This window comes from Toxorhynchites rutilus, chromosome 3 (genome assembly GCF_029784135.1).
Source record: "Toxorhynchites rutilus septentrionalis strain SRP chromosome 3, ASM2978413v1, whole genome shotgun sequence".
Classification (NCBI taxonomy): Eukaryota; Metazoa; Arthropoda; class Insecta; order Diptera; family Culicidae; genus Toxorhynchites; species Toxorhynchites rutilus.
The window spans coordinates 132,411,625-132,433,942 of record NC_073746.1 but is presented as its reverse complement, the minus strand read 5'-3'; the positions used below and the strand labels follow the sequence as shown (position 1 = coordinate 132,433,942).

General features: G+C 37.4%; 1 protein-coding gene across 1 annotated transcript; it reads left to right on the top strand.

Moving 5' to 3' along the window:
- The first annotated feature begins 1,734 nt into the window (after positions 1-1,734).
- LOC129776198 (phenoloxidase-activating factor 3-like) lies at positions 1,735-21,948 on the top strand. Its single transcript, XM_055781699.1, has 5 exons — positions 1,735-1,932; positions 1,996-2,156; positions 20,746-20,978; positions 21,051-21,247; positions 21,317-21,948. Exons 1-5 carry the CDS (start codon positions 1,881-1,883, stop codon positions 21,727-21,729), a joined length of 1,056 nt encoding a protein of 351 aa, XP_055637674.1. The 5' UTR covers positions 1,735-1,880; the 3' UTR covers positions 21,730-21,948.
- Positions 21,949-22,318: the final 370 nt, after the last annotated feature.

Below are 22,318 nucleotides of genomic sequence, written 5' to 3'. Positions count from 1 at the left end.
TTATTCCATGTAACGGATAAATCTGTTATTTGCAAGTGGTTGAAAAATCTTGAACGAGAATTCTGTCTGAAAATAATCTTATATTAGAATGATGAGTTTTGGTAGAAGTACTAGGATTTTTTTAGTAAAAGGTAAATTCAACGGGATTGATTAGAAGATCAATCAATGAACAGTTCTGCGATTGGACTCATGAACTTGCGCTTAGTAAGAAAACGTGAATGTTTCAAGGTATTGATAACAAAAACAAATTTTGGGCGGAACGAAGTTTGGCGGGTCAGCTAGTTTTGTGTAAATTAATATTGAATTATGTTTTTAAAAATTCTGCACTCTAAAATCACTCTTCAAAAACTCTATCACATGATTAAGAATGTGAGCTTGATCCTTCACAGGCCTTCACGAAACCAGTATTCTGCTAAATTCAGAGAGTGTCAACTAGTAGAGTTACCGGAGAGCGGTGATCTAAGCTTGACTGTAAGTCCAGTATGAAGAACACCTTGAGTCTGCGCTATGTGAAGCTTGCTTAAGTTCAGTTCTTTCATCATAATATTTCGTTCTGGGGTTTTAATTTACCTGGCAGAGTCAAATTTATTTAATTAGGCTCGGTGGATTTTATATCTCATAGACCACAAATTATTATTCCAAACATGGGCTTTTTCGCAAATGTTGTCTTTTAATTGTCATGATGATTCAATTCCATTTTTCCTATTTTTGTGCAAAACTGTTTTCTTCCATCACCGGTTCATTCATCGTTATAGTATCATATGTTTATGTATCTTTTGAACCATTTTTCCAAACGTTCACCTGCAGCCACGCCACGATTTCCCTTCTTAAAATTCAATCAGCGATTGTTAGAAAAATACTAGATGACCTGTTGAACTTCAGAAACATACTTGAAGCATTTGAACTAGAAATTAATATGATATTGAATGACAGGAAATACTCTGTGGTTCCGCATGTGAATCCGATGTGAATCATAGCTACAAATCATTCAGTCATTCGTGTTTATTTTCCTTGATACGTAATGATACAAATATTTTCACTCGATTACTCGATGATTACTCGTGTGTAATATTATGAAATTGCTATAGTTCCATCGATCTACAACTGCTTAGGACGATCCACTTGACAACTAAGATGTAGTAAACATCGCTAATGTTTAGTAGGAAAATGTATAGTGAAAACATTGTCCAGTTTTATGATTAGATGATAAATTTATTTCTCGGTGAGAAATTCCCTTGATTATTTCACTTGAGGCAATAAGACACATATGGAAAGAAAGACGTATAAGTTCCAAACATAAAACACGCATTGTTAATGAACGGATGAATTTCCCAGAAAAACTGTAAACTGCTAACAATTTCAACTGAGGCTTCATTTCAAATTGTATGCATATATGCATTACATCCGATGGGTAAAATCCATGTTTTCACATGTCTATAATCTGATATTCAGCAATTCACTGTGGCGCTCCCGCTCTTTTCGCTTTCTACTGTAAATTTACCAAATTATTCGATGTATCGTTTTTATAATGTATCGAAATACTGTGGAGTTCTTGTTTAATCTTGAATCGAAAAACCAACTATTTTCCCATCTTCTATCTTCACGCAATATATCAATCGGCTCCCGACAAAACCCACGCGCCTGTTTTTTCTGATAATAAAATAATTTAGCGGCTATCTCACTCAGTGCAGAATAATTGCTGTTTAATAAAACCAGTTTCTAGAAGTGGTTCCAAATCAGTCTTACTTAATACATTGCCGCGATCGGACGTGCTAAAAGTTGCTCCGATCTCCGTCTTCAATACTCGAGAGCAGACGATCGTTCTAACCGGTCAAACAATTATTATTTGCTAAACAGTAGAAAACAAATTGCCAAGATCAATGGAAGGATTGAGATTGTTCATCTGTGCACTTTGCGTAAACTTTGCCGTTGGTAAGCGTGTTCGTGCGTGGTTCTCGTGGAATTTTGAGTAACACATTGCGCCACTTTTCACAGGACAGCTGAGACAATGCGGAAGTCAGCAGAAGTGTGTGCAGTTTAATGAATGTGACGAATTTAAGCAATATGTTGGAATCCCCAGCAACCGATGGCCTGACTCAATTAAACAAGAGGTCAAAAACCGCCTTTGCAATGTCAAACAGCAAGGGAACAGTAGAGTAAGTACAACATAGCAAAAAGTGGGCGCAGTAATGAATTGAAATGTCATAAAAACTTAGGTACAGTGATTTGCCTCTAATTTGACATATCGATTCACCACTCAGTGTCGCATTAGAGGCGATTGTGACCTGTAATTGGACATATCAACAAACACAACACAATGTGAAAAACAAGTTAAAACAGTAAAATCATTGAAAATCTAACAAATAAATTAGTAAAAGAGAGCTAAATACATAATCTAGTAATATGGTTCAAAACACTTCTAAAAATTCATCGTGTTGTATAAACAAAGCATGTTTACAAAAATGTTCAATTAGAAGATCAAATGTCTAATTCTTCGTGTCGCATTACAAGTCTGTCCAATTAGCTAGATGTCCAATTTGAGGCAAATCACTGTATATTATGCAAAAGTCAAGATCCTATTACACGGTGCGAGATATTATTGTTAAATTATCACTTACATTAAATTAAAATGTTTGCGTTTATATGCAAAATATTCTAGACTAACTTGTGTCAGTAGCTATTTTTATCCTGCTTGTTTGATTTCTTGGACATTTGTTACAGCAATAATAAGGTGTTTTAGAGTCCCTGAACTTTAAATTGAAATAAAACACAGATGAATGGATGTCATTATGTCATTATGGCTTTATTCGAATTGTGATTCTTTGCCATTTTTATCTGAATATGGTTTCCAACACATGTCTATCTTGGGTGGCTCGGAGGAATGAGTCCAATTTTTGCAAGTTTCGCATCAATGATATCGTGGCGAATTTAGTCTTCCAAGGCATCAGTCGTCTGCGGCTTATCGGCGCAGACAACAAATTTCACACATCCGAACAAAAAATAGTTCAACGGTATTGAATCGCACGGTTTTGGAAGCCAATTCACACATTTACCAGGAAAAATTATTTGCCGTTCGCCGAACGTTTCATTAGATGAATCAAATCGTTGTGGAAGCTGTGGAAAATTAAAGACGATTGAATAACAACCACTGATTAGTTGAACTTAAATAGTGATACTTTGCCAAGTCAGACAACATAAGACAATCCACCTCTCTCATTTCGAGAAATGACGTTCAACGCTACGGTTGATGCTGTACTAATTACCCAAAATGTAATTGACGAATTTACATTAGATTGACAACCAGATGTCGCAGCGAGTAAAATGATGATGTTTTTTTTTTGTATGGAATTCGTTCTAATGTGTTAGAAAAATACGATTTTTCCTTCGAAAATCCCGGATTTAAGTATTCTTTTTACACTGAAAAGGTTAGAAAATCATCATTTCACAAAGTAAAATGTATATTATGAAGAATAGCTTGATACTTTGCCTAGATGTAAGCTACGTAAGTCATACCAAAAAAAAACCTGTATGCATCAAACTTAAAATTTTCGATGATTATCTATGACTTTGGTCAAATCGCGTGTTGAAACCATTATATAAAACTCTAACTTTTTTGCCGTATACTGATGACATTTAATGGTTGAAATGTATCTAAATAGAAATAAAATGAATAATCACGACCGAATCTTGCTTTTAACACATTGCGAACCGCTCACGAGTTTTCTCGTGTTTCGCGTTCCGTCTGTTACGTATGGATCACGAAATAACCCGTGTTTTCTACACTTGATGGTTAAATCCTTGATCTGCCAAGAATCTAACAAGGCCTACCGATGGGTCGCCTTCGTCTCATCCACACCGAAGGAAACGATCGCATTCGTGGCATCCGAACAAATGAAGCGTACAAGTTTGCCCCAAAACGGGCGGTCCTTAATGTGTTAAGTGCGTAGAATAGACAATCATCATCACTTTAGTGGTTCTGAGCTCTAATGTAGGTGTCGCATGAGCATCAGCTTTGCGTAAATTCGTCAATAGAAAAATCTTGTATATATTTATCATTACAAATGGGGTTTCAGCGTAACGAAGATGCACTTTTTTTACGTACGGGGTTATGAAGCACGCACGTACGCACACAAATATCCATATATCGATGGCTTGAAACAACTATACACACACACTTATTTCTGTTTCGCACTCTTCTCAACAGAAGCCCTTTCTGTTAATATTCCCAGTCTAGATTAGCTTAGCTGTCATCCTTTGTGGAGAAAGTTTTCCTACCGTCTTGCGAAACCAAATCACTGACAAAATTCCAGAACATTTATTTTTTTTGGCGAACTGACGATAGCCTAGCTTGTTGATTCCCCACACAATTGTGTAGCTCAGATCCTTAATGCAATGGCGTCAGTTTGATGCAATGATTGTAATGCCAGAGACAACAACGAGTGAGTAATTTGGTCGCGTCCACAGCTCAGTCCGAAACGAAGACATGTGATGACGCAAAACAAGGAAGATCAAGCGATGTTCATTGTTTCGTATCTAGAACGATACTGTAAGTTTGCCTTTCCTTTATTTCCTTGTTGAATTAAAGAGACTTTAAACTTCTTCAGTTCATTCGTCTCTAGCCTTCAAAAAGGCCATTGGAAAACTCTACTCTTTCCTGATATTACTCCTCCATCCCCATTGCCTTGAGAAAACCATTCGATCCCTCGCCGTCCAGCTGGCCCAGCAACGATGTTGTCCAGTTGGTGTCCTCGTGAAGAATGAAGTTTGCCTCACCAAGATCCACTGTTTATACTGTAGGTAAATATTCCCCTTCGTTCTTCTTCTTTCCCTTTGTTCACGTATACTATACATCTTACGATTTCCCCTTCATTGCTTGTTGATAAGTTGCTCGTTATTGACAGCTCTGTTCGTGAAGGCACACAAATGGACAGAACAAATGTATGAGGAAATGGGAATGCCTCCAGTTTTCATCAATTTCAACCATATACAGACTATGGGATTGTAATGTATAGCATATCAAACAAATCTTGGGGAATTTTCGATTTATTTGGTATGTAAATCGCCAGAATCCGTTCACGGAAAAAATAGTTATTAACGTTAACTTTATTTCATAGAAACGTGACCTGTTTTCTGATTTGGCATCCTTAATGAAAGACGTAGTTCTACGTCAAAAAATTATTAAAAATCACGGGGCTTTTCAGCACATGTAGTATATTGCCACCAACAAAATTTTTTTTTTCGCTGCACTTGGATTATTATTTCATTATTTTACTTAACCAAAAACTTCTAATGGCATCTAGCAATATTCCAATTTATTTTTTGGGCATTTACGATATTAATTTGGGAGACATTTTATGTAACAAAACCGCGATTCTAAATTTCTGTTTAATTTCGTTTAAAATGCTACAAGTTGATAAGTTTTTCACTGTATGCGTACTATTTAGGATCTACTGTGTTAAATCATGCAGTTTTTTAAATGAAATAACTAGTGTATATGATGAAAAATTCAAATTTCCAATTTTTTCTTTGGAAGTCTATAAGTCTATATATATGGTGTTTCTTACTGCACTACAAACATTGTTTTGATTTTTGCATAACCAAGGGCGCAATAAAGTGATTTTACAAGGTAGCGTCAAACAGTGTTTTTCTCGGGTTAACCGGTCGTGGAATTATTTCTCTGAAGTTGAAGTCGATCCCTTGCCTAGTTTCTTCGGCCTTGTGAAGAGTTAATTGCTTATCCCAATTTCGTAACGAATAGAAAACTATTTTTTCAATTATACCTATTTATGTTCTCTATCGTTTATTAACTGAATCGAAGTAAAAACAAATCCGGTTTGAGTGATGAAAGATACTTCCCACAACCAGAGGGCAATATCTTATATCCAGTGTCTTAGAATATCAACGATTATTCACGAGTAACGAATATGATTTTATTTCAGTGTAAATGACTTTTTTTCAGCTTGAAACACACTGCCCTCATTATATTGATGACAATAACAAACGAGTTAATTTTGTTCATATCGCTGATGCATAAACAAATTTGCTATAATGAATTAATGCGGCATTGAGTGGGGTTCATAACATCGATGTTATTTATACTGTGAATATCAAAAGCAACAATTTGATATTCATCACATTCGAAACGATATTCGTTCTGGCGTTGATTTTGTGTCAAAATTCAAAAATAAAAAAAAACACTGGGTGGAAAAAGTTCATATTCATGGTTGTCTGGATCTGTCATTTAAATTTTCGTTTGGAATATATAGATTTCCGATGCAACCTAGCCCGAAAATCTATGCCTTTGAGTTTTTTTTCCTTTATTGATTTAATTAGTCTCAAGTGGATAAAGAGCCACCATCAAGCAATACATTTTAAAACTATTTGAATATATTATAACTACATAATTATTAACTTAAGTCTAATTAGCTAAAACTACAGTGCAACTACAGTGCATTATAAAAAAAATTATTCCTTTGTTGCCTCGTCGGTATTATCCTTGTCTTGAACAGTGCTTGTGGTGGGTCGTAACAACTACATCGCCAGTTGATGTAGCAACGGTATCCTTTGGTAGTGAGTGCCTCCGTGTTATGTTAATAGCTCGTGTAATGATCTTATCTCAACGGGTACTAAGTTCTGCTTGTGTAATAGGAAAGGAAAGGAGAATGGACAGTGGGAGTAAGAGATGCGACCTAAATAATAACATTAGCGCTTCTTAGGAAGACATATATGAGGAACATAAAATTAGGGTCGCGAGTAGCTAAGATATCGCGAACTGGCATGCGTTAGTGTACTCCTTGAGCCTCTAAATCGGCAACCAGTTTTATTCTTTCATTGCAAAATTCATTACATGACCAAACAACGTGCTCGATGTCATGATATCCTTGACCATAATTGCATAAATTGTTAGTAGCAAGACCTATGCGGAAGAGATGCGCATTTAGCGCAGAATGATTGGACATCAATCTGGACATAGTTTCAATAAAATTTCTGTCAAGACCTAACCCTTCAAACCAGGCCTTCGTTGAAACTTTGGGGATAATAGAGTATAGCCATCTCCCAAGCTCATCTCTGTTCCATTGGTTTTGCCAACTGGTGACTGACTGCTGTCGGGAAATGGAGAAGAATTCCCGATACGCTATTTGTCTTTCAAAAACTGTGCCCTGCATACTGCCCATCTTTGCGAGTGTATCCGCATTCTCATTACCAGGAATAGAGCAATGGGAAAGAATCCAAATGAAAGTGATTCGAATACTTTTATCAACAAGAGAATTCAATGCATTCCTTTTTTTTTTTTATTTAAATCGTTTATTTTTACAGGCTCAGTTACATAGGTTTAAAGGAGCCGAACTCCTTACTGTATTGTTACTAGTATATAAACATTTTTCCTTAATTCTAATGTTAATAATATAGGAAACCGATTACTCGCGGTCGACTCGAGTTTAGAAGGGTGACATATTTTCTTCAGGAAAAGGAGGATATATTGAGGATATATTGACAATGATCACACCCACACTCTCAATCACACTCATCACACTCAATTCTTAAACCTATCTTATATCTAGTATGTATTTACATTTCATCTTATTCTTAAGAAGGGATCCGATCTCTCACAAAGGAAAAGGAAAAGGAAAAACTAAGGGTGTAAGGACAATCACACACGAAGATCGATAGCTTTAAGGAATACATATATTTGGGACATGTAATCAAGGTCTAACCGAGCCAACACGTCTCTCACCGGCATCATGGGCTGCCTTCCTCGGGCCCAAAGGGTGACTACTAAATTCGATCTGGCGACAAGATACAGCTCGCACGACCAAACAACGTGCTCGATGTCGTGGTAACCTTGGCCACAAACACAAAGATTGTTGTCGGCAAGATTAATACGAAAGAGTAGCGCATCTAACGAACAGTGATTGGACATGAGTCGGGAGAAGGTGCGAATAAAGTCCCGACTCAAGTCCAGACTTTTGAACCATGGTTTGAGGCTAACCTTAGGGATAATCGAGTGGAGCCACCGGCCCAATTCATCTTCGTTCCATTTGCGTTGCCAGTTAACTATGGTATTTTTGCGGACTAAAGAATAAAATTCATTGAAGGCGATTTGACGCTGATAAATATCGCCTTCAATTGCACCTACCTTTGCTAATGAGTCAGCCCTCTCATTACCCGGAATTGAGCAATGTGAAGGGACCCAGACAAAGGTAAAGGGTGTGTCACATCAAATTGCATCACGGAAAAAACGCTGTAGAAATTTAATTTTTAGGAACTATATCTTCAGCTTTTGCTTATAATCAGATAAGAGTGTATAGATCACGTTGGCCATGCTACACTGTCAATTTTTCGTAAATTTTGAGAAATGTTGTCGAACGAAAAAGAGCGTCGTGAATTAATCCTGCGCACTCATTTCGAGAATCCGGAGTTGTCACATCGGGACATCGGTAAGATGCTGGGAGTCGTCCAATCCACGGTCAGCAGAATACTAAAACGATACTTCGAGAACCTAACCATCGACCGGAAGGTGAAGAACGGCAAAAATGGATGCTCCGTCAGTGAAAAAGATCACAAGCGCGTAGTTAAGCAGTTTAGACGTGATCCGAGAAGTTCGGTCCGGGATGTCGCCAATAAGCTGAATTTGTCAAGTTCATTCGTCCAGCGGACCAAGTAGCGGGACGGCCTGCGTACATACAAGGTACAGAAGGCTCTAACCGCGACGAAAGTCTAAACATGGTGGGGAAGACGCGAGCCCGGAAGCTGTACACCGAAATGCTGACGAAGCCGCATTGCCTGGTAATAGACGACGCAACCTACGTCAAAGCGGACTTTCGTCAGCTGCCGGGCCTGTTTCTTCTCCGCAGAGGACAAATTCAGCGTTCCGGAGGAGATTCGCAAGCAAAAACTATCCAAGTTTGCCAAAAAGTACATGGTGTGGCAAGCGATCTGCTCTTGCGGAAAGCGGAGCGCCCCCTTCGTGATGACCGGCACGGTAAACGGGCAGGTTTACCTTAAGGAGTGCCTACAGAAGCGCTTACTACCACTATTGAAGCAGCACGAGGGCCCGACCATCTTCTGGCCGGATCTCGCTTCGTGCCACTATTCAAAGGACGTGTTGGAGTGGTACGAAGCCAATGGGTTCACCTTCGTGCCAAAGGAAATGAACCCGCCCAACGCGCCGGAGCTTCGCCCAATAAAGAAATATTGGGCGATTATGAAGCAGGCCCTCCGGAAGAATCCAAAAGTTGTCAAATCGGAGGCGGACTTCAAGAGAAAATGGATTTCTGTTCAAAAAAAACTACAACCTGACGTTGTACAGAACCTTATGGACGGGGTAAAGAGGAAGGTGCGAGCATACGGGCTTGGGCTCGAAGTATGAATAAAAAGAAAATGCCAAAAGTTGTTTAATAGTTTTTATTTTACTGTCTAAAATTTTCAAAAGGATCGGTCTACTGGGCGAATTTCTACAGCGTTTTTTCCGTGATGCAATTTGATGTGACACACCCTTTAATGACATAACAGCGTCTGGATAGAGCACTCAAAATTTCTCGTATTCTCTCAAGGAAGTACGGCGAGTGCTTTTCCGGCCTCACTGAACGGAAAGCTTCGACAGAGCTAAGACTATCCGTTCCAATGTAATAGTGTTCAACAGGTCGTGAGGCGACGCTGTCCAGCGCCCAGTGTATCGCTGCCAATTCAGCAATATACACTGAGCAAGGATTCTGAAAACTGTGTGAGATGCTAAAAAATTCGTTGAACACTCCAAATCCTGTGGACTCATTCATAGAGGACCCATCAGTAAAGTACATATTATCACAATTGATATCCCCATACTTTGCATCGAAGATCGTTGGAACGATCCTCGATCGAAGATAGTCTGATGTTCCATGGATATCCTGCTTCATGGACAGATCAAAATGCACAGAGGAATTGATGTAGTCAAGAAAACAAACACGGTTGGGAATATACGAAGAAGGATTAACCTGCATGGAGACGAATTCATGATATGAGCTCATGAATCCAGAATGAAAATTTAGCTCGATCAGCTGCTCAAAATTTCCGATCACCAATGGGTTCATAACCTTACACCGGATGAGGAACCGAAGAGATAATAAATTGAAGCGATCTTTTAGTGGGAGTAGGCCTGCCAAAACCTCGAGACTCATGGTATGCGTTGAGGGCATACATCCCAACGCGATACGGAGACAAAGATACTGAATTCGCTCGAGTTTAATGAGGTGTGTTTTGGCAGCTGATTGAAAACAGAAACTGCCATACTCCATCACTGAGAGAATAGTTGTTCGATACAACATTATAAGATCTTCGGGATGGGCTCCCCACCAGGTGCCGGTAATTGTACGGAGAAAGTTTATTCTTTGTTGACATTTTTTACTCAGATACCTAATATGGGCCCCCCAAGTACATTTAGAGTCGAACCAGACCCCAAGATACTTGAATGACATAGCATGAGTGATCGGTTTACCCAAAAGTTGAAGCTTTGGTTTTGCTGGTTTATGCTTCCTAGAAAAAACCACCATCTCTGTTTTCTCCGTGGAGAATTCGATCCCTAGCCCAATGGCCCAGGTTGAAAAATTGTTCAAAGTATCTTGTAAGGGTCCTTGCAGGTCGGATTCGTTTGATCCTACGACAGACACCACTCCATCATTTGCAAGTTGTCTTAGGCTGCAATTTTGTGTAAGGCAATTGTCAATGTCGCTTACGTAGAAGTTGTACAAAAGGGGGCTTAAACATGAGCCCTGGGGGAGTCCCATGTAAGAGACCCGACTTACTGCCGAATCTCCGTGAGAAAAGTTCAAATGTTTCTCACAAAGCAAGTTATATAACATATTATTCAATAGAGGCGGCAGACCCCGAGATTGTAATTTGTCTGACAAAACCTCTATTGAAACAGAATCAAAGGCCCCCTTTATGTCCAACAATGCATTCCTTATTTCGATAAGAAAATATGATGCTTTCGTCTGTTATTTCAAGGATTGAATGGCTTGTATACTGCTAAGACTATCCGAGAAAATAAAATAGTGATATATTGCAGCCAGTTCGGCAACATACACTGAACAAGGGTCTTCAAGTTTATGGAAGCTAGTGTAATGTTCATTAAAGATACCAAAACCAGTGGATCCGTTGATTCTTGAACCATCAGTGAAAAACATTCTTGAAGAATGGATATGGTTATATTTTGAAGCGAAAATATTAGGGATTAACGATGATCGAAGATGATCTGAAATGTCTCGAGTTTCGTCCTTCATAGAAAGATCGAAATCAACGGAAGATCTGCAAAAGTTCGGAAAGCTAACATTATTGAAGATGTCTGCTGAAGGTTTTATTTCTTGAGAAATGTAATGAGAGTACAGATCCATGGATCTCGACGACTGGTTCAATTCGAGAAGCTTTTTACAATTCTCAATTACTAATGGGTTCATGATTTCGCTTCGGATTAAGAAGCGATAGGACAGTTCCCAAAACCGAACCTGCAATGGTAAAACACCTGCCAAGACTGCAAGGCTCATGTTGTGTGTTGATTGCATGCACCCTAAGGCTAAACGCAAGCAACGATACTGTATCCTCTCCAGTTTAATGATGTGGGTTTTAGCAGCAGAACGGAAACAAAATGAACCATATTCCATGACTGACAGTATTGTAGTTTTGTACAGCCGTATTAGGTCTTCTGGATGAGCACCCCACCATGTTCCAATAACTGTCCGGAGAAAATTTGTTCTCTGTTGACATTTTTTATTCAGATACGCAATATGTTTTCCCCATGTACATTTAGCATCAAACCAAACTCCAAGATATTTGAAGCTTGTGGATTGAGCGATGGTTTTGTTGAACAATTGAAGCAGAAGTTCGGGAGGTTGGTGCTTCCTAGAAAATACAACCATTTCTGTTTTCTCAGTTGAAAATTCAATACCTAGCTTCACAGCCCATGTAGATAAATTATTTAAGGAAATTTGCAGCGGTCTTTGCAAATCAATAGTTCTAGTACCTGATATGGATCCAACACTTTCATCTGCCAGTTGCCTCAAAGTACATCCATCTGCAAGATGATCATCTATATCATTAATATAGAAATTATACAGAAGAGGACTTAAGCAAGAACCTTGAGGGAGACCTATGTTAGTCCTAGAAACGGCACAATTTCCATAAGAAAAGTGCATGTGCTTTTCGGATAACAGATTAAACAAAAAGTTGTTTAAAATTGGTGAAAATCCATGGTTGTGAAGTTTATCGGACAAAATTCTTATAGATACTGAGTCAAACGCCCCTTTAATGTCTGAGAGAACAGAAGCCATCTGTTTTTTATTACCAAAGGTCGTCTGAATTTCGGAAGCAAGTAACGCGAGACAATCATTTGTCCCTTTGCTTTTGCGGAAACCGAACTGCGTATCTGATAAAAAGTTATTCTCTTCAACCCATTCGTCTAAACGTCGGAGTATCATTTTTTCCAATAACTTATGGATGCAAGATAGCATGGCTATTGGTCTGTATGAGTTATGGTGGGAAGATGGCTTATTCGGTTTTTGAAGGGCTATTACTCTCACTTGTCTCCACTCGATAGGGACAATATTTTGCTCAATGAACTTATTAAATAACCTTAATAAACGTTTCTTAGCGACGTTTGGAAGGTTCTTCAAAAGATACAATTTGATTCCATCGGAACCAGGAGCTGAATTATGGCACGAAAGAAGTGCAAGTGAGAATTCAGTCATAGATACTTTTTTGGCAAAATCAAGAATTCATCGGTCGGAATACTCTTTGTTTTCGTTTGTATGGTTTTTGTTTCGCAAACACCTGGCTGTGTTCCACAGGGTACTCATAGATGTTTTCCTTGACAAACCATTGTCGCCAGTAACTGCGTTCTTTCGCTCCAATAAGATTTTTGAATTTGGTCTCCAAAAGTTCATGCTTATCAAAATTTTCCATTGAGCCATTTTTGCGAAAAATTTTGAAAGCAGAGGATTTATTGAAATAAGCATCCGAGCACTCTTTGTCCCACCAAGGAGCACCAGGGCGTCGGCGAAGTTTTGCACCAGGGAAACGTTCCGTTTGAGCTTGAATGGCAGTGTGGTAAATCAAACTAGAAATGAAATCATATTCTTCGAGAGGTGGAAGTTTAGGAGTCGAATTGATGCTCTCTGATATAATACTAGCAAATTTCTCCCAGTCAATATTATGGGTAAGATCGTATCATGCATTTGAGCTTAGCGAAGATGATTTTTTTCAACACTGCTTATATCAATGATGCCACATCTGAGAGACAAATCATGGTTCAAGCCTATCGTATGGCAATTAACCGAGGGTTTGTCAAACCCAATGAGATAACTTGTTTTGAGATGAAGTCTCATCGCGTTATGAAAAAAAATTCGCAAGTGTTCTTGGAAAGTAAAAAAAATCAATATGTTTTCCTGTGTGTTCCGTCCGTATGTAAGATTCCTGTGTCTTTTCTATGTTCAGCGAGGTGTAATCTGATGATGATGATAATAGTGAACGTTACCAGAAACAATTGATCGAATTGAATTGACAACTGATCGAATACAATATGTATCTGCGTTTGCATAAAAACCCGATCTTTCATCGTCACCAATTACAGAGAAAATATACCAAAGGTAGTGTCTGCAAAACTACTGCTGAAACTAAAACCGTGATACGAAGCCAATTAAGCACCAAAGTACGCCAATCCGGGCTACCAGAGCAAACTAGTAAGATCACTGATTAGCCTGTACAAAGTTCGAATTTTTAAAATAATGTACAAAAAAGACGTTTTGAACGTGCAAATCTGTAAATCAATTCTATAAATATAAAAATAAACAGTTAGATTAGCAATACAAAGGTGAAGCCTGTGAGTTTTATTACCGTCTTCCCCATCCGTGTGCACTCACTTTTATTGCTTTTGGATGAATCTCAATGATTTCAAGTGCCTGGAGTTTGCTGTTTAAATCAAAATTCCACAAGCAAGTAATGAATTCTCAGCTCACCAGGTTTCTTCATAAAAAAGTGGTTTCACAAGCTTCGATATATTTGAATGCGAGAAAGGTTTTTTTGGAGGTATTAGCTCATTATTTACACCGCTCACGCACTTGTTCTTGAGTCGAATGGGGTGATCGATTCTCCTTCTCACAAGCTTCCAAATCATTTAGAGATTCATTCAAATTTGGTATACGGAAGTTTTAGGGGGCAATAAATGTTTGTTTGGTGGTTTGACACTCCTCCCCCTTCCTAAGGGGACTGCGTTACTCGAGAAAAAATCATTCAAACGCAATGTGGTGGTTTCAGGGGGGAGCATATGGAGGTTTTAGGGAGCAATAAAAGTTTCTATGGTGATTCGACACACCTACCCCTTCTCTAAAGGCAAGAGAGCTGCCATACGAATGAAACACAAACTTCTGCATAACTCGAGAACTAATGAAGCAAATGGAGCCAAATGCGAGGGTTTTCAGGTACGATAAATTTTTCTATGGTGGTATGACACCCCTCCCTCCTCTGGAGTGGAGCGGGGTTCCATAAAAATATTACACATATTTCAACCACTCATATACCAACCAAACATAACAATTGATAATTTGCGAAAAACTCTGAAGGAAAATGGGAAAATTCGGAAAATTTAATTCTCATATGTTCTACAATTACATAGTGGCAAGCGTTGTTAGTCCATTTGATGTTTGCGACGAAACGAAATTGCTCTTTGTCCGCAAGTGGAAATGAATTTTAATATGCTAAAACGCACTCCTATATCTTCTTAAATCTATATAAATAAAAATGGATTGCCAAATGTGTTGATGAGAGCAAAACTCGAGAGAGGAATTGGCCGATTTAGGGCTGCCTTTATTCTATCATATTTTTTGTTTCAAACATTTATTCCATGTAACGGAAAAACATGTTATTTGCAAGTTGTTGAAAAATCTTGAACGAGAATTGTGTCTGAAAATAATCTGATATTATAATGACGAGTTTTGGTAGAAATTTTAAAAGGTAGATTAGAAAATCAATCCATGAACAGTTCTATGATTGGACCATGAACGTGCGCATAGTAATAAAACGTGGATTTTATAACGAAAAATACATTTTTGACGAGACGAAGTTTGCCGGGTCAGCTAGTATTCATATAAATTTATATAGAAATCAAATACGTAGTCCTACGTCAAAATAGAGTCTTTTAATTTTTTAGTTCAATTGTCTGGAATTCAAATAGTGTTTACATATATTTAATGTGTGAGTAACATCTATACGGAATGACAATTGGTCGGTGTTAAGTCAGACCGGACCATGTGACATTTTTATGATTTCGAAAAAAAACGAGCTTGAAGTTTGGTGCTATTAGGGGTTTTCGTTGAGCTTTCAAAACAATTTCGATACGTTATTCCTGGTGCACGTGTGATTTTTTAAATCTGATAAATGTAGTATGTAGCTTATGAAATGCTTGACCTAATGCAATCAATAACTCGAAACTTTCAATTGTGCGACTTGGTCCCCTCTGACTTAACACCGACGAAGTTGAGATTTTTTTTCTTTGGCTTCCAAAAATCCAAATGTACCCAAAATCCGACACATTTTGATTGATAGTCAAACACCTTATAATAATTTTTTCGCTTCGTCGATGGTAACACTACATTCCCCACTTCAGGACGATAATATTCGGCTACTCGTGCAGTCTGATCGTATGGTTTTTAGTGTCAAGATGTACAATTTACAAGAACGTGTATTTTCAGTGCCGTCGTATTACTCGAGCAACCGAAGTCTTATTGAAAGTTTGTACTCTTATGGTAAGAATTTCAACATTTCTCGTCGTCGATTACCGGGGGTACGCGAAGGACCGCTGCTATGTTAATAAGTCACAAAATTTGGAGGAAATTAAAGAAGAAATAACTCGGTTTTTCAACAGCATTGAAATGTAAAACGCGTTATCAAAAAATATACGCTCACTTCGATTCTCGCGAGAAACGCAATGCCGATTTTTATTTTTCCACGAGCTATGATTAGCCAAAAAATGGTTTCGTTTTCAGTGACTTCCTGAAGCCGATAATGGGTTCATTTCTTCAGTACAGGTGAAAACATTGCACGAAAACGTGCGGTAACATTGGGTTTCATCGTGAAATTAGACATGAGACGGGTTAATATTTGTATAATTTTTCCTTTAGACGCTGTCTAAACAGGCTAACGTTGGTAAAGTTTGGTTTTCAGTACTGAATGAGAGACGAAAAAATACTCTTGTTGAAATTCAGATAGAGATTTTCCCACATCTCTTTCTCTCTGAAAAAGAAATTTGGTGAAAAGGAAGAGACGAAAATTTCAACATTGCACAACGCATTGAAAACTAGATTGATTGACTGTATACCGTTTTGTCTCATATTCCGAACACTTAAGCTTTGATGGCCATTAAACAGTGTCTCATTACTCAAAATGGTACATTTTCGCGAAATCAATTTGATTTTTGGATACAATAGAGCCTTCTTTTTGATTTGACTACAATAAAATTGATTTACAAATACGTATTCATGGTGAAAAACTAAAAATCTGTGTAATCGTTTTTGTCTCAAATTCCGAACCCCAATTTTGTCACTAACTCATATTCCGAACTCTTTTGTCTCAAATTCCGAACAGCAAAAATACAATTTAAAAAAAAATCATAACTTTTAAACTACTGGACCGATTCATATGATCGATATACCAAATTAAAGTCAATTAGCTAGTTTTTTTTTGGAAAAATATTATGCTCATAAAAAATTGGTTTTTGCTTTTGTAATTATTGATTGTATTTGTTTCTCATAGTTTACATGGTTTCGGGACCAAGGGGGCTATATCGGTATCGTTACCTGTAAATGATTTTAATATAAATGTAGATTCATACCTTTTCTAGCACTTAACATTAAAAAAGGCAAACAAAATAGTTGAAACAAGTACAAAAATTGAAAAATGCTTGTTTTTAACGTAGTTTGCTAACGATAACATTTTTTCTTTGGTTTTGATTGTCACTTTTTTGAAAATGTTTAATATTATAAATTATAGGCTGTATCGATACCTGTGAATGATGTTAAAATGTAGCCTATACCCCAAAGAATGTCAGGGCCTTTATTATTCAATTATTTATGACATTGAATTATAGTAAATTTACATTTAAAAATGAAGTGTTCGAAATTTAAGACTGTTCGGAATATGAGACAAAACGGTACCTACATTAGGATGCCAATAAATATATGGAATAAAATCGACCCTAAAATTTCATAAGTTACTTTATACAAAATGTTCACCACCTCGAAAAAACACCCTATGCAAAATATGAGCTCAATTGGAGCTCAATTGGTCAATTGGAGGTAGAGTGGCGCAGAGCGGTCGAAGTTTGAGTTTTTTGAAAATCGAAAAATCAGCCATGGGGGGAGTAAAGGAAATCGAGATTTTCGAGAAAAAATTGTTGATGCCAAATGTCTTCAAATTACATGAAACGTCGAGATCTTCTTATCTCGACTTATCTCTTATCTCGAAATTTTCTTTTTGTCAAAAATCGACACTCTAGGACTCTAGGATTTTTTTCGGAATACGAGACAAAACGTATGGTTTAAAGTAGAGATGAAAAAAATCCTAGAGTCCTAGAGTGTCGATTTTTGACAAAAAAAAAATTCGAGATAAGAGATAATATTTTGAGAACCACGGTTCAAAACAAACCGTGTTTCTTTTAAGAGCCGGCTTATTGGTAAAGAACCGTGGATCGTACGCTCGTTCTGACGAACCGCGGCCTGCGGCAGTACGGAAGAAATATAATTTTTTCATGCTGCTGTTTTATTCAGCTGTTTGTATGTTTGTAAATTTTGGCGGATTACATATTTTCTCGAAACCCCATAAATATGAGTATCTAATGAAAGGACTTGACTAGTAGGACACAGTTATTTATGTAGAATGGAAATCCAAGATGGCTGCCGTTACAAAATGGCAGACAACAAATTTCGCCAAAACCCCATCATTATGGATATCAAATAAAAGGGCTTGACCAGTAGAACACAGTTATTTGTGAAAAATGTACATACAAAATGGCAGACTACATTTCTTCCGAAAACCCCATCATATGCTTATCAGATGAAAGGGCTTGATTAGTAGAGCACAGTTATTTATGATAAATCCAACTACAAGATGGCCAATTACTTTTTTATGCAATTGCCGCATATGGATCGAATGAAATGATTTGACTAATATAATACAGTTAATCATTGAAACATTCCATTCGAAACATTTTAAAAGTGTTTGGGATATAAAAAGGGCAATTCGACATGATCAACATTATATGGATCAAGAGAAATCAGTTCTAGTGATTATAAAAAAGCTCTCTTTCGGAGCTGGTAAAGTGATCTACAAATATTGAGTCAGACGAATTAACTAACAAATACTGCTAGATCCTCGCTTCAAGCAGCAAGGTTTTAGGGATAACTATGCACACCAGTCATTGATAAAGATGCTAAAAATGACATCCATAGAATACACACCTACGAAATAACGACAAATCGTTGGTGATGAAGCGCTGTCATCTGTATGGGAGGAGTTTGATGCATTGGTCGGAAATCTTCGATCCTCACATGATCCAAAAGCTGCTGCAACATCTATCTTTATATATCAAAGAGAGTTTTTCCCACGTACGTATAACTCATCATCACGAGAGAACGGCTGATCAGATCTACGTCGTCCATACATTTTGTGAGTTTATCTTCACCCAAATTAGAACGATAGAGTACTTTGGAAAATATTTGAGTTGATTGGAAAAATTCGAGAAAATTGAAAATTGACTATGAATATCTTTATAGGATATTTCAAATAAGAAGGGAAAATCCGAAAATAAGAGGTACGCATTTATATGTTTCGCTCTGAAAATCATCATTTAGATCAGTGATTTTCAACCGGTGGGGAATTCCCCCCTAGTGGGGAATTCGGTCATTAAAAGGGAGAATTGTGCAAGGGAATATTGCACATTTACTTCGTTTTGAAGAAGACAATGATTGGCAAAAATTGGCACAAAAACTTTATTGGATACGCTTAAATTTGCGATCCTTGGCAAACCTTTTCAAATCTAAAATATAATGTTCAATTGAACAACTTCGCATTGTTTGAAAGACTTTCGTCAGTGAATGATGATGGAATAGAAAACAGTACAGAAGACCATAAAAAAGGAAATTGTACAGCATTTGTCGAGACTTTTTACAACAAGGTAAACTTGAAACATATTTTCCTTATATCAAGGAACAAATTTAGACATGGTTTGAAATGCCTTCCGACTGGCAGTGACGAAAGTTTCGAATCATATTCAGAACACACTCATCGATCTACAAATGATCGGTTCTTATCCCGATATGCGGAATAAGCGTTTCGAGTTGTCTTTTGCGTAAAATTTATGTGAATCTGGATTTCCTACAATACTGCTTATGGGTACAAAACATTGTAACAGAGTGGATATAGTGGATATAGTGTGTTTTTCAATAACGTTCTCAAGAATTACGATTTTGGCGGAAATCGTTCAGACGAAGGTACCATGTTGACTTGCCAAACTTTATATACCTTTTTTGTAATCAGATACAAACATAAACCCAAATTTGTTGCGAATATAACTTGAAATTCGTTTGTATTCGTACATTACTTTACTGATATGCTACAGACTTTCTTACAACATATTGATAGGGGTGAAGCACTGGGTTTAATGTTCGCAAAGGGGGGAATCGAGCAAAAAAAGGTTGAAAACCACTGATTTAGATCAATTTTACAGATCTGAACGATAACATACAAACTCTCTTGAAATATATTCATTATTTTTACCAACCAAAATATTCTCAACAACGTTTGCCGGGTCAGCTAGTTGTAGATAAACATTTAACGGAATCACATTTGCTGAGACTAAGTGACCCTTTATTTGGTGGAATGAACGGAAATCTATCTCTCCGCGGCTGAATCTTTTTTTTTGAAAATATTATGTACTAGCTGATCCGGCAAACTTCGTCCCGCCCAACATTTGTTTTTTGTTATCAATACCTTCAAACAATCACGTTTTCTTACTGAGAGCATGTTCATGGGTCCAATCGCAGAACTGTTCATTGATTGATCTTCTTATCAACCCCGTTGAATTTACCTTTTACTATAAAACTATATAGTATTTTGATTAATTCCCGAGTAATGTAGAAATTTGTGTTGAATTTGTATGTCAGCCCCCCCTTACTGAAAAACTGAAAAAAACGGAAATCAGGTTTTTGAAAAAAAATTTTCGATGCCAAATGTCTTAAAATTGCATGACACGTCAAATTATCAGTTCTCAATTTTTTTATCAAAAATCGACTTTTCGGACGGAAACTTTACTCCCCTTTACTTGGGTGATTTTCCGATTTTCAAAAAACTCAAAATTTGACCGCTTTGCGCCACTCCCCCTTAAGTCCGATTGAGATGATATTTTGCATAGTGTGCTTTTTCGAGGTGCTGAATATTTTTTATGAGATAACTTTTTGAAATTAGAGATGACCATTTTCATTGGCACCCTAACCTACATATCTCACATCTCTGCTCTGAATGTTCTACTTGCGATGACACTGAAAATGGCTCGCCAAAATATCTTTAAACACCTTCATGTCCTAGGAAAAGTTCAGAATGAAGTGAAATGAGTGTCGATTGAATCGACTGAGAAACGGGCTGAAAATGAAAAAAAAACAACTTCCCAAATTCAACCCTTCCTAACTTCAGACAGCACCATTTTATATATTTCATAATTTATTTCAGATTTATAGCATCTGTTGTTCAGAAACCGGCCCACAGTCAGGATTGGCAATGCTAGACACGAAGAACTGCGGAAAATCGAGTTCGGAACGGGTGGCGTTCGGTAAAAATGCCCCCCTGTATAGGTATCCCTGGATGGCATTATTACAAACATACGATGGTTCATTCAGTTGTGGAGGAACACTCATTACTAAGCGTTATGTTCTTACGGCAGCCCATTGTGGACGACCGGCAATGTAATGATTATTTTCATATTTTAATTATCCAAACTGAATAGCAATCACTGTTTCTATGTTTCTGTATTCCAGAATTTCTGTACGCTTGGGTGAACACGATCTATCCAAAGTTCAAGACTGTATTGTGCTTGGAGATGAAAGAGACTGCGCGCCGGATCCCCAGGACATTGCGGTTGCCGAATTTATTAAACACAAACGATACAGTCCATCTAAGCGCAAAAATGATATTGCATTAATCAGACTAGTTTCTCCCGCTCTGATTAATAATAGTATGTAGATTCATGTTGGTTGTGTTCAGTATTGTATTTGTTACTACTTTCTCTTTTCTCATCTGATAGATGTGAACACAATTTGTCTTCCAATCAGCAACTTTCGGAATAATCCAGAACCGGAAAAAATGATTATTACTGGATGGGGCTATACCGAAAAAGAAAATAGAACCTCTAATGTACTGCAGTTCGTTAATCTACCTATCGTGTCCAACAGTGAATGTGGTCCAACGTTAGCGCGACTGAGTGATGCCATTTCACTGGATGATGATACTCAACTTTGTGCGGGCGGTACGGAAAGGATGGACAATTGCGCCGGTGATTCAGGAGGACCACTGCAGTATTACTCACGAACAGAGGCACGAGCTGTTCAGCATGGAATTGTTTCGTACGGACTCAACTCTTGTGGTGTTGAGAGTGTACCGGGAGTGTACACTAAAGTATCATATTACATTGATTGGATATTACAAAACTTGACTTAGGTTCACTAGAATATGAGAGACATTGGAATGAATTTTTTGAAACTTGACAAAAAAGCAAGTTGCAACATTGAGAAATTTCAGTGAGTGGAAAGCTGTAACTTTGTGTTGAATGAGTACAAAATGAACAGGTAACAGGTAATGAATTAGAGAGACTTTAAACTCTGAGAGTTCATTCGTCTCTACACAATGAAGAAAATATACATCATTCTATAGCTACAAGTTTCTTATTTTGTATTTTCCTAGCTAAATAATTGATGTGTGCATTTGTAATGGACAAAAATATTGGTCTAATTTTTTTAAATCTTTCATACAAAAAAAAAAGTATGAAACACATAACGTTTCGCATAATGATGCTTGGTTCAGTTGGTGTGGCATATTTTTCCAGGGTCAAGACCACAAAATGGACCTCTTCAAGAGCAGAATGTGATAAGGTATATCAGCTTTAATAAACAGAAGATTTTAAGTCGTTATTCACCACTGACCACTTTGCCCCCAAACATAAAAGTAATTTCTATGCGAATCAATCGCTAAGATTAAGATTAAGAGGTAAACATTATATTTTGTTTAAATATAATGTTTACCTATCCTG

Bases quoted from the DNA above. Each gene is read 5' to 3' on its own strand.
- LOC129776198 (XM_055781699.1), top strand. From the start codon at position 1,881: ATGGAAGGATTGAGATTGTTCATCTGTGCACTTTGCGTAAACTTTGCC. The intron at 1,933-1,995 runs GTAAGCGTGTTC...CACTTTTCACAG, and splicing joins TTGCGTAAACTTTGCCGTTG to GACAGCTGAGACAATGCGGA. The intron at 21,248-21,316 runs GTATGTAGATTC...CTCATCTGATAG, and splicing joins TCCCGCTCTGATTAATAATA to ATGTGAACACAATTTGTCTT.